Source organism: Schistocerca piceifrons, chromosome 5, assembly GCF_021461385.2.
Source record: "Schistocerca piceifrons isolate TAMUIC-IGC-003096 chromosome 5, iqSchPice1.1, whole genome shotgun sequence".
In the NCBI taxonomy this organism is placed as follows: Eukaryota; Metazoa; Arthropoda; class Insecta; order Orthoptera; family Acrididae; genus Schistocerca; species Schistocerca piceifrons.
This window is the reverse complement of record NC_060142.1, coordinates 228,044,615-228,058,360: the sequence shown is the minus strand read 5'-3', so window position 1 is coordinate 228,058,360 and position 13,746 is coordinate 228,044,615. Positions and strand designations below refer to the sequence as shown.

At 43.1% G+C, this 13,746-nt stretch overlaps 1 protein-coding gene across 4 annotated transcripts in view; it reads right to left on the bottom strand.

Moving 5' to 3' along the window:
* LOC124798350 (pathogenesis-related protein 5-like) overlaps positions 1–13,746 on the bottom strand; it is a 51,617-nt gene that overhangs the window by 33,480 nt on the left and 4,391 nt on the right. Inside the window, exon 2 of one of the 4 annotated variants that reach the window (XM_047261708.1) lies at positions 12,814–13,051. The exons of 1 other annotated variant lie outside the window; for it this stretch is intronic. In XM_047261708.1, the coding sequence (XP_047117664.1) occupies positions 12,814–12,927 (114 nt within the window). In that variant the 5' untranslated portion in view covers positions 12,928–13,051. The remainder of the gene's footprint in view (positions 1–12,813; positions 13,052–13,746) is intronic. 2 more of the 4 variants (XM_047261710.1, XM_047261711.1) reach the window with 2 other exon arrangements.

The following is a 13,746-nucleotide window of genomic DNA, read 5'->3' as shown; positions in this document are numbered from 1 at the left end:
GATTAATGAACTTTTTTCGTAAATTTATTCATCACTCTGCTTTAGACACACCTAGATTATGCCAATTGACAGGTAAAAACACTATTTGGTCCTGGGATAAGCAAGCACGTTCTGAATTTATGAACTTGAAACATGCTTTGTTGAATGCACCACTTTTATCGCACCCAGATCTTACCAGAAATTTTTCCATTGCCACCGACAGTTCCAACACCGCTTTAGGCGTACATATTTTTCAGGAAATTGAAGAACATGGCTCAACAGTAATTAAAAACATCGCATTTGCAAGTCGCATTCTGTCACCTGCTGAACGAAATTATTCCGTTACAGAGCTGGAAACATTATGTGTAGTATGGGCTTTTACGAGATTTTGGCACTTACTTTATGGCAGACATACCACCGTATACACAGACCACAGAGCGATACAATTCTTACTTTCGGCTAAATTCACTCATGACAGATTAAGCAGATGGAAACTTTACTTGCAGGAATTTAATTTTACAATAGTTCACATTCCCGGCACACAAAATATTGTAGCAGACGCACTATCTCGTTCTCTCAGCAACAATCAGCAAGACATCGCAACCAACTTCTGCAAAGCAACTTTCAGCGTCATGTACATTCAACAAGTTGCATTTGAAAATTTTATTTCGTCGTCATTACAGGACATAGCACAAGAGCAGAATAAAGACAACGTGTGGAAAGAGATTAAACACCTCTGGCAAGATACGAATAATGTTACGATTAGAAACCATTACACTGTACGCAATGACATTCTACTTCGCCGCTCTGATCCTGACAGCAACAATTGGTTATTATGCATTCCTGATGAGCTTGTTAACAAATAAATCTGGTATACTCCTTTAAGTTACGCACATTACGGAGCTAGAAAATGTTTTCTTATACTGAGACAGAACTGTTATTTTACCAACATGGAAAAACGTATACGACGAGTTTTAGCGTCATGTAAAATTTGCCAGAAAGCTAAGTCAGACACGACTTCACATATTCCTCCATTGTATCCCATTGTACCTGTTAATTTAAGACATATGGCCGCTGTAGACATTTTTGGTCCGATTCCTAGAACTAATAGAGCTTTTTGCTACATCTTTGTCGCTGTTGAACTCACTTCAAAATTTGTTACCTTCACTCCGTTACGCAAAGCTACTGCTAAAACTGTTTCGAAAGCATTTGTAAAACATTTTCTATTTCATGAAGGGCATGTGTTGAAAGTAATTTCCGATAATGGATCACAATTTCGATCTGCTATATGGACACGTATGTTACGAGCTAGAAACATTTCTCCGATCTACGAGGGGCGTTCAGAAAGTAAGCTCCGATCGGTCGCGAAATGGAAACGACTATGAAAATCCGATAAAGCTTTGCACAGATGTGTTGGGTAGTGTCTCTAGTATAACCCCAGTTAGCATCACGTCGCTCTTCTCATTTCTGAGCTCGCAGTGAGTGCGTAAAGATGTCTAGAAAATAGTGTCTGCCGCCAAGTACGAGGGCCTGGTGAGAAATTTTGCCTGAAGCTATGCAGCTAACATTACATAACTGTCGTGCTGTTTCTTCTTCAAGACAATTCTCAGCCGCATTCTGCAGGGGCAATGAAGATGCTCCTGCATCGTTTTCAAATGGAAATGTGAGATTACCCACAATACAGTCCGCAATTGTCTCCCCCTGAGTTTCATCTCTGGTCACATGAACCGCTGTCTTTGAAGACAACATTTTGACACAGACAACGAGGTGTAGGCCAGCGTGGAGAATTGGCGGAAAGCACTGGCGGCTGCCTTCTATGATGAGGCTATTGAAAAGTTGGTACAACGCTATGACAGAAGTCTAAGTCAGAACGGCAACTACGTAGAGAAGTAGCTGAAAGGTGTAGCTAATTGTTACAAGTAAAACATTTCTGATGTTCACTGTGGTTTCAATTTGGCAATCAATCGGAGCTTACTTTCTGAACAGGCCTCGTATATATCCAAGTACCATGCTTCTTCGAACCCTTGTGAACGATTAATGAAAGAAATTGGTAAACTGTGTAGAATATACTGCCACAAAAGACATATTGATTGGGACACACACATATTGTCATTCCAAGATGTAATTAATTCCATTCCAAATGAATCCACTATGCTATCTCTGGCTGTTATACTGAAAAATGTTGAACCACCTAACAAAATTATTAAACTTTCCTACATCTCGTCGATTACGATACCACGAAATAATCGACATTACGCTGAACATCAAACGTGCCGCAGAGCGCCGGAGAAGACAGCAAAAACAGGTTTGTACACGCCGTGACTTTCACATTGGACAGAAAATATTAGTACGTACACACTATTTATCCAACAAAGGAAAAGGTAGGTGCAGTAAATTTGAACTTCTATACGCAGGTCCATATCGGATTCGCAGCATTCCTCACCCCAATGTTGTACACGTCGAAACTTTGAGAACCAGAAAATCCAAAGGCACTCACCTCTGGTCAAACATCAAGCCTTTTATTGAATGAAAACACTTTATGATTTAACATGCTAAAATGCCATTTGCTAATTTTTATGATCACCTATGCAATTATATTCACGTGACTGCTTTACTGATGATTATCGTATTTTTTCTTGGCAAGTGCCCGGCAAGGTAAGGTTAGCAGGTAGCTCTTCTTGTCGTTACATATCAGACTGTGCACATTTTTTCCAGAGAAACTTACGTATCTTATGAATAATTATGCAATGTTATCTAGTGACATATTAATTTTATTAAATTTTCTCTCCATTAAAGTCTTTAATTCTCGCCTCTATTAACTACACAACATACAAGCTGAACACAACGAACGTCACATTTTTGTCTTCCTTAGGTATATACGATTGTTTCATGTTTTGTGTGTATGCACTATGAGATAGTTAAGATATAGCAAACACCAGTTGACTTTGACATTTTGCCTTATGAGATCTCAACATCGTGACTACTTTGCTGTTACACTGTGATACAATGAGTACATTTTTGCCTCTGAACACTACATAAGTTTTTCACATATTACGTTTTCTGTCATGGTATGCTGTATGCGTAATTATGTCATCATAAACCAGTCATTATTTAGTGAGTATATGATGTAAATGCAAGACATTAATCTTTGTTCATCAATTTCAGAAAGAAATGATGCGTAAAAGAAATAAATTAAACAGAAATGGGAATTTCACCTTCGGAATGAACGAAAGAAGATGCAAACCTCGTGATGAAGAGTAAAGGGATCAGGATTAACAAGCATTAACAAGAATATACTATACACATCGTAGAATAGCAGTGTTAACTAATTTTTTCTTTCAGAATACAACGCGATTGATGCAGGCTGTCAGACAGAACTACACATCTTAGTTTTAGTGATGGAATATACTAGAAATAAGGAATAGTTGTATAATGAGTAATGAAATGATTTTTTTTTGCAGATGATAATGAATGCTGATGAATAATGATGAAGAATATGCTACTATGGATAATGAAGTTTTTCTTTACAGGTGATGATAATAATGGAGTTATGATAATGAGGTGATGGATAATGAAGTTTTTTCTTTACAGATGAGGATATTGTTGAAGTTATGTATTTATGCTATGTAGTTATTTAATTATTTGTTGCAGTTTGCTTTGACAGCAGGTGTCATATTGCATAGTATAATGATGGAAGGTTTTGGAAAGGACAGCTATGGAACACATTTTTATACACATTTCACTACCTGTTAATTCGAAGTTCACTACTTTTCAGCATAAAATGCATTTCTTCTTTCAGTTTAATAATCCATTTTTGTATGTTTTTGCAGGAGAAATTATTTATGAAATTAATGTGCTATAAGCAGTTGTTTATTAAATCTATGTCATTTATGAATGTGATTACATATACTCTACTTGTTTCATAATCTTGCAACAGCGGACTCATGACGAATGACGTTACACATTTTCATTTACAGCAACAACCCAGAAGCAAATTTTTTTTTCTTGCTTTCCCCTATAATTACGCAAAGCAATGCATTGCTAACAAAAAAATGTATTACCAGTCCCAAATAATGATACCAGTTTAAGAGAGTTCTGAGTAATGCCGATCAGCTATGAATAATATGTCAGTTGAATAATGAATGCTACTGATTATGGTATTGAAATGACCAATGATTAATAATGCTTTGTAACTAGGAAATGAATGCTACTAATTATGCTTTGTAACTGGGAAAAGAATGCTACTGATTACTGTATTGAGATGATTACTGTATTTAAATGACCAATGATTGATTAATAATGCTTTGTAACTAGGAAATGAATGCTACTAATTATGCTTTGTAACTAGGAAATGAATGCTACTAATAATGCTTTGTAACTAGGAAATGAATGCTACTAATTATGCTTTGTAACAAAGAAATGAATGCTACTGATTATGTTTTGTGACTGGGAAATGAACGCTACTGATTACGGTATTGAAATGACCAATGACAATGTTGTCTGTACATCAATTAATGAACATTTTTCTGTAATACTACGTACATGGTACAGAAATGTTTAATAACTGAGCTATGAATGCCGCAAACTACTAATGTAATTCCCAATGAAGACTAGTATGTGACTTAATGTCCTTCACTTTCTGACCTAACTACCCTGAATTACTGCAATATCCATTTGTCCTGTATATCCTCTTGATCATGGAGCACTATATTTGGTTTTTGCACTAATTCTACGTTGGTGTGCCTTGTAAGAGCGTGGTGTTGACACGACATGCTGTCCACCACCGTGAGCGATGGAGACGTTATTATGGTCCCACTGTTTGGTGTACCTAATGTACTGCTAAAATGATAACATGGACTATTACTACGACATTTCAGTGTCTTGGGTACGCTGATAAATACTTCTGGGAAAAGAACTTCAGATAGTCTGACTTGGTGTTGTGCTACAGTAGAAAGATATGGACTTTCAGTGCAGCTGCGTGCAACCTAAAGTGCTACAACCATGATGCAATCCTTCCCTTTCCTATCCTAATTCTTGTAACATAGTAAAAATCATTTTTTGCTAACATCATTTGTATTCATGGCCTATACATTTTTTTTTTTTTTGGAACTACAGTGGGAGTGCACTTTTGTTATTTTCTAACATGATTACTACTCATTGTATGTACATTTCGATTTGCTGATATATTCTGAACTACAGTGCGTGTGCACTTTTGTCATTTTTCTAACATGATTTCTACTTATTGTATATACATTTTGTGATATATTCTGAATTTCAGTGCGTGTGCACTTTTGTCATTTTATAACATGATTACTACTCATTGTATGTACATTTTGATTTGCTGATATGTTCTGAACTGCAGTGCATGTGCACTTATGTCACTTGTCAACATGATTTTTTGCCATTATGTTTATTTGGTGTGAAAATGCTAAAGAGTTTTTCAGTGCGTGTGCACTTATATCATTTGTTAATATGTTTTGTACTCACATTTTGTCATTGCCTAATATGTTTTGTACTTGGTGCATGTGCACCATATTTACTTCATGTTCTATATCTGTATAGAAGTCCAAATGACTCACCATCTCTGCCAAATTTTTGCCCCCCCAGTGGAGGGTTATGAAACGCGTACTTCTCATGTGTGCCAGCGATGGCGAGGCATGACAGAATCTCTGACCAGAGAGTTATTTATCGTGGCTAGTCTGCGCTTGACCGCGCGAGAGTTGAGTTGCAGTTGCGAGTTGTACTGAGTCGGAGTTGTGTGTGAGGAGTCGGCGGGCATTGACATGGGTCTCTGGTCAAGGTTCGGGACGAGGTATATTGTTAAATAAGGTAATGAAGCAGCATTGTGCACATCTGATAATGTAATGTATGTTAATTGTAATTAATTTGTTCAAGAAATGCCCCAATAATAATTTTGTTTTCAAAGCAATCATTTTTAAGAAAAGAATCATTCCAATTGAAACAATATTTCCTATACTTTTCCTCCCAGAATCAATTTATCAGATTAATTATTGCACAGGGCCTAAGGTCAGCGCAGCTGCCCTTATAAAATTTATCAGGTTGATCTTAACGTTAATTTTGTGGGGACTTAACATTTTTTGCACATTTTTATTATCATTGAGTTTTATTACTGTGGGAAGCTAACATTTGGCACCATTTGCAATTCTATTCAATTCTTTTCATTATCATTTCTGCGGGGAGGTTACAAGGTGAACGCGAACCTGAGCCTGGAGCCAAGGTGGTGTGTGGCTCTCGCCCACTCGAAAGGTTGCAGGAAGTGAAAAATTAAGGTGTTGAAGGAGGCGACGAAAGCGAACTCCAGGGGGTAGCAGAGCAGAGACATACAACCCGTATTGACGGTCGAGAGAGTCGTCAAAAAAGGAACGATAAGACGGGTGGTCAGGCATTGACAGTAGCCGACAGGCATACTGACAAAGCAGTATATCGCACTGGTAGGTGAGTGGCAACTCAGCATCAGCATAAAGACTCTCGACAGGACTAGTATAAAACGCTCTGATCACAAGTCGTAAACCCCGATGTTGTATGGAGTTGTGGCGGCATAAGATGGATGGCCGTGCAGAGGAGTATACGAAGCTCCCATAATCCAGCTTGGAGCGGATGATCGACCGATATAGACGAAGTAGAACAGTTCGATCCGCTCCCCACGACGTACCACTGAGAACACGGAGGACATTTAGAGAATGGGTACAACGGGCAGCCAAATATGACACATGTGGAGACCAGCTAAGTTTCCTGTCAAATGTAAGACCTATAAATTTTGTTGTCTCCACGAATGGGAGAGCAACGGGACCGAGTCGTAAGGACGGTGGGAGAAACTCTTTGTAGGGCCAGAAGTTAATACAGACCGTCTTCTCGGCAGAAAAACGGAAGCCATTGGCGACACTCCAGGAGTTAAGACGGTCAAGAGAACACTGAAGACAGTGCTCCAGGAAACATGTACGCTGCGTGCTGCAATAGATGGTAAAATCGTCCACGAAAAGGGAGCCTGATACATCAGCTGGGAGGCAATCCATTATTGGATTGATCGCTATGGTGAAGATCGCGACACTCAAAACTCAGCCCTGTGGCACCCCATTCTCCTGGCGAAACGTGTCCGACAGGACAGAACCCACACGTACCCTGAACTGTCGATCCATTAAAAAGGAATGAATAAAAAGAGGGAGGCGGAGAATGCCCGCCCTCCAACAGGTGTCGTAAGCCTTCTCCAAATCAAAGAACACAGCTGCGGTCGGGCGCTTCTGCAAGAAGTTATTCATAATGAAGGTCGACAAGGTAACCAGATGGTCAACAGCAGAGCGGCGCCTACGAAATCCACATTGTACATTGGTAAGTAGGCGTCGAGACTTGAGCAGCAAAACCAAACGGGAGTTAACCATTCGCTCCATCACTTTACAGACACAGCTGGTAAGCAAGATGGGTCGATAACTGGAAGGCAAGTGCTTGTCCTTCCCTGGCTTAGGAATCGGGACAACAATAGACTCACGCCAGCATGCGGGAACATGTCCCTCAATCCAGATGCGATTGTAAGTACGAAGAAGAAAACCTTTACCCGCAGGAGAAAGGTTCTTCAGCATCTGAATATAAATAGAATCAGGCCCTGGAGCGGAGGACCGTGACCGGGCAAGTGCTTTTTCGAGTTCCCACATGTTGAATGGGGCATTATAACTTTCACGATTCGAGGAGCGGAAGTTAGGTGGCCTAGCCTCCTCTGCCTGTTTGCGGGGGAGGAAGGCAGGGTGGTAATGAGCGGAGCTCGAAACCTCTGCGAAAAAGCGGCCGAAGGCATTGGAGACATCCTCAGGGGCCACAAGGACGTCATTCGCGACCGTCAAGCCAGAAACTGGTGAGTGGACCTTAGTGTCAGATAGCCGACGCAGGCTACCCCAGACAACAGAAGAAGGAGTAAAACTGTTGAAGGTGCTTGTGAAAGCAGCCCAGCTGGCTTTCTTGCTTTCTTTAATAATACGACGACACTGTGCACGTAATCGTTTATAATTGATACAATTCGCCACCATAGGGTGGCGTTTAAAGGTGCATAAAGCACGTCGACGAGTACAATTAGCGTCTCTACATGCTGCGGTCCACCAGGGGATCAGTACGCGACGTGGAGAAGAAGTAGGGTGAGGGATGGAAAATTCAGCAGCAGTGAGAATGACTTCCGTGAGGTGTGCGACCTGACAATCGCAGCTTGTGAAGGTTTGATCCTGAAAGGTCGCCCTGGAAGAGAAGAGCCCCCAGTCTGCTTTGGAGATGGTCCAACTAGATGAGCACGGAGAGGGGCTATGCTGCAGGAGATGGATAACACACGGGAAGTGGTCGCTCGAATATGTATCAGAAAGTGCATAACACTCAAACCGGCGTGCAAGTTGGGTAGTACATATAGAGAGGTCTAAATGGGAATAGGTGTGAGATGTGTCCGAAAGAAAAGTAGGGGCGCCAGTATTGAGGCAGACAAGATTGAGCTGGCTGAAAAGGTCTGCTAACAGGGAGCCCCTCGGGCAGGATGCTGGAGAGCCCCAAAGGGGATGGTGGGCATTGAAGTCTCCAGTTAACAAAAATGGTGCAGGTAGCTGAGCAATAATTTGCATCATGTCTGCCCTGGTAACGGCAGACGACGATGGAGTGTAAACGGTACAAATGGAAAATGTAAAAGTGGGGAGAGTAATTCGGATGGCAACTGCCTGCATGCCGGTGTGCAACGTGATGGGAACATAGTAAATATCATCCCGGACCAGCAACATAACCCCTCCATGAGCCGGAGTACCTACCACAGGGGGTAGGTCAAAATGCACAGAGGTGTAGTGTGCCAAAGCAGTTTGATCGCATGGGCGTAGCTTTGTTTCCTGGAGGGCTACGATGAGTGGATGGTGCAAGCGGAGCAGCAACTTCAAGTCCTCTCGGTTGGAGCGAATATTCCAGTGAATAAGTGCCATCGTAAGAAGAAAAGGAAGATGAAAGAAGGGGTCACCTCGAAGGCCGCTGAAGGCCTGGCTTCAAGCGAGCACTGCCGCCACTATCAGTAGGCGGACAGTCATCGTCCATTGGTTCTATAGGTTCATCGGCCATCTTGGTAAGATGGCCGGGAGGGGGAGCTTCCTCCGCCGGTGAACGGCCAGATGTTCGGCTACCAGCAGTGCGGCCAGGCGAAACGGGTGACAGCCTGGGGCGGCAACTGCTGGGTGGCGCAGGAGAAGAAAGGCGCTGTGGCGGAGAAGGAGAACTGTGCTTCCTATGAGCCTTCTTGGAACGTCGTTTGGTGGAAATACTGGTCGATGGCTGGGAGGTCGAGGTACATAGGAAGTCTGCACGGGACGGTTCCTTCTTGAAGGCATGTGCATCTGACTTCTGGGTCTTCGTCTTACCAGAAGCTGATGAAGGGGCTTGTGTCTGTGGGGTGATGGGAGGAAGAGGAGACGTCGACCACGCGATCTTAGCACTGGCCAAACGGACGAACGTGGTGCTGAAGGTCAGATCGCATGTCTGGGTTGCCACCTCCCTGGTAGTCCGAGGAGAGGCGAGGACAGTACTGTATTTCCCTGCTGGGAGCAGCGTGGGCTTCCTACTAGCTAATAGCTTGCGAGCAGCCGAGGTGGACACTTTCTCTTTGACCTGAATTTCCTGTATACAGCATTCTTCCTTATAGATGGGACAGTCGCGGGAGGACGCTGCATGGTCACCCTGACAGTTCACACAATGAGACGGAGGTGGACAGTCACCCTCATGGGCATCCCTGCCACAAGTGACACATTTAGCCGCATTGGAACAAGACTGGCGAGTGTGATTAAAACACTGACACTGGTAGCAGCGCGTAGGTGTCGGGACATAGGGGCGAACAGAAATAACCTCGTAGCCCGCTTTGATGTGCGATGACAGCTTAACACTATCAAAGGTCAAGAAAAGTGTCCGGGTCGGTACAAGGTCATTGTTGACCTTTTCCATGACCCTATGGACAGCCGTCACGCCCTGCTCAGCGAGGAAAGACTGAATCTCCTCGTCAGTCAATCCGTCGAGGGATCTAGTTAGACCACACCACGAGACAAATTCAAAGTTCGGTGAGCCTCCACCCTGACAGGGAACGTGTACAGGAGTGTGGCTCTAAGCAGTTTCTGTGCCTGAAAGGTGCTCTCAGTTTCTAGTAACAAGGTACCATTACGCAACCTTGTACAAGACTTAACAGTACCAGCTAATGCATCTACGCCCTTCTGGATAACGAAAGGGTTGACAGAGGAAAAATCCTTTCCGTCCTCAGATCGAGGAACGACGAGGAACTGTGGGGCAGGCGGTAGTACTTTTGTCACTGGTGGCTGGTCATGTTTCCGTTTGTGGGCAGAAGTCGAGAGAGAAGAGAAATCCATTGCGGAGGAATCCCCCATGATTGCCAGCGTCTCCGATGGCGCGCTCCTTCCTTGTGGGGACCCTCTCAGAGGTGAATGTTTACACCTCAAGTCACACCTCCCGAGAAACAGACGGAGGGACCAATCGGCATGGTCGGAAGGTATCAGCTCAGGCAATCACCCCTCCCTGGGCCTGGCCTTTACCAGGGGGTACATGCGTGCCTTACTTGTCTACCCAGGGTGGGGAATTACGCGTTACCCCGTCACCGGCTACGCATGCGAACGCGTGGGTCGGCCTTCAGGCACACACAGGGAGGAAGGAAGAAGAGGAAAAGGAAGAGAGAGAGGACAGACTGTCTCAACCGCCAAGGCGGAGACCGGAGAAGGCAAGGAGGAGAAGGCAAGGAGAAGGAGGCAAGGAGAAGGAGGCAAGGGAAAGAGTAAGGAAGACAGTGAGATGGAGAAGAACAAAGAAAGGAACCAACCAAAGGAAGGAAGAAACGAGAAGTGAAAAACCAAAAAGACCACAAATATAGGTCGTGGAACCGTCTGTCTCCGGACGCAGGCGCTAACTACCCCCTCGAGGGGGATGGACTCCTTTTAGTCGCCTCTTACGACAGGCAGGAATACCTCGGGCCTATTCTAACCCCCGGGGCCGCAGGGGGGGATCACTGAAGAGTCAGACTGCAGAATGTGTGTGGCATTTGGTGCATGTGACACTGGTGATTGTACGTCGAGGTAATTGTTCCTGGCGAGGCGAGACATTCTTCAGTCAAATTTCCCCACTTCCCAACCGTTACTTCCCGGAAACATTTGTAAAGTAATCTGAGGGGGTGACTACTGTAGAGATGTTCGCTCAGAACTACTTTAGCGACATCTTCGAAACACTATAGATCGTTAGAAATCTAAAGCAAGCCCATTTTCTGTCTGCTGGCTAGACAAAACCTACCAGGTTTGTCGCTATTATAGTAACGTTGATAATCTGTCGTCGGGCTACGTGAAGCGGGAATAAAATGATTACGACCGTTAAGTGTGATTACAAGCACTATCACTAGGGTAGTGACATTCCAACACGTGTGTTGGTCAAGAAATGAACTGTTCGGACATCATGTTTGACAAACGACGCTTTTTATTAATTCTCTGGGCGAAAGGTATGCTGACACTCAAGTTACTGTTTAACGTGCCATCCTGAACGAATTCATTAGGGAAGAAGCAGTAGGTTTGTTTTGGAGGGGATGGGGCCAGAATCGGTTGTGGCTTGTTAAACCAACTACCCTGGTGTTCACCTCATATGATATAGGAAGTCGACCGGGCTCATGCTGAATACATGTCCATTGTTTTCGTCAATAGTTTTACCTCGATTAGTATCTCTAAGAAACAAGGATATGGCCTTTAGTGACATACTCTAAATTAGCCACTTCTTTTGTGTGGAAAACTGCTTTCAGATGCACTTCTTTTACAAACTGCAGGGGCTACGTTAATATGTATTTACGTAGCGCTAGTTTGGTAGCAGAATAAAAGTGTGTTGCGAACGAACAAATAAAAAAAAAACAGCTCAACTGTGAAAAATAATTTCCAATAGAAGCCCACATAATTACTTTTAGATGAATGGAAATTAGTAATTTGTGTATTTGACTGAGCCGGCCGGTGTGACCGAGCGGTTCCAGGCGCTTCAGTCTGGAACTGCGCGACCGCTACGGTCGCAGGTTCGAATCCTGCCTTGGGCATGGATGTGTGTAATGTCATTTAGGTTTAAGTAGTTCTAAGTTCTAGGGGCCTGATGACCTCAGATGTTAAGTTCCACAGTGCTCAGAGCCATTTGAACCATTTCTGTAGTGTGAATGGAATCTTAAGTTAGAGGGTGAAAACGTGGAGACAATAGTGAGAAGAAAGGCGGCTGCATCAAGATACGAAATGCAGGACTGCTGCAGATACAGGAAATTTGGCCCGTGTAGAGAAATGTATTGAAGTTTTGCACCAAACTGTAAGCGACAGTGCCGTTATTTTATATAGCAACCAAAGATACGCCTCTCCTTAATCTAAATACGATAAATGCAAAAAATGAATGATTATTCCATTGCGACACCATCTCATTTGTCACTGTAGCATCATATAGCATTATACAGCTATAACACTACATAGGCTGAAGGCACAGACCATGTTTTCGCGATAAAATAAAACTAAGTTCGTGTTTGAATGTTAAAACACGGTCTGTGAAAAAGTAAGCGTTTTAACATGTCTAGTACAACAGTGGACGACAACTTTATTGGAAACAAGACAAGATATCAACACGAAAAACTGACTGGGCTATGTGAGACGCAATAATAAACGAAAATCGCTGTATACATAAAAACAAATGGATTGTGTCATGCAGAAGGCAGAAATTCTCTCAAATATTCTTTGCAAGCAGGGAATGTAAGAAGAGATACAGTATGTCAGATCATCATTTGAATATTTCTTTCCCAAACTCTGCACTCACCTCGGAGGTTTTGCTGTGATATCTTGCTGCCACCGAATCAGCCAAAAGACGACGGTGTTCTGTGGAGCCGCAGCGCGTTATATAGCGCTGGTAGTTCCTCATCCATGTCGCCATCGGCCACAGAATTTTCGATCACTTCTGCACTGGTGTGCAGAGACACAACGGTTCTTCCTGGATAATAACTGGCCCGACCTAGAACGCCCAGCTGTGAATCCCCGTGGGCAGAAAGAACCACCACCTGCACCGGTTTGACTGCCTTGAACTTGACGAGACCAGTATTACTGTGCACTGTTTGAAGCTGTAAATTAATAATTTTCACCACGAATGGCTTCGACGGATACTGTAATCCGAAGTCATTCGAGGAACATAACATAACTATTTAACTTAAAGAACGTGGAAAACTGAAGACCCTTGCATAAAAGAGAGCGCCCGTATGAATATTAAGAGGTCAGGTGGAAAGCCAGTACAAAACAAAGAACGAATGGCTTGAAGGTGGAAAGAGTGGGATTGCAGAAGTGTCCGATTCCACCCGTCTCCTTTGACCCATGACAGGGTGTATACGGGGACAAGGAAAAAAATTCCCGGATTATTCCCGGATATCCCGTTTAAAAAATATGCTTTTTCCCGTGCGAAAATACAATTTTTTCTGTGCTAAGTGACAGTAGGTTTTCCGTAGATTTTCCATCGGAACTGTAAAACTTATCAATCCTTTGAATGGTTAACGTTTTATACAATCGCGTAGAACTTCCCGGAAAAAAAGAAAAGACGGGGCAGAGAAGTTTTGGAGAGACTTTTAATAAATAAATAAAAAAAAAAGGAGAGAACTTTTGGAAAGACCTTTGATTTGCAGCAATATATACGCTGCATATTTTCGTATTACGAAAGTATAAATTCGAATTGCACCAAACACAGCGCGTTAGTTTCCGGAGCGTT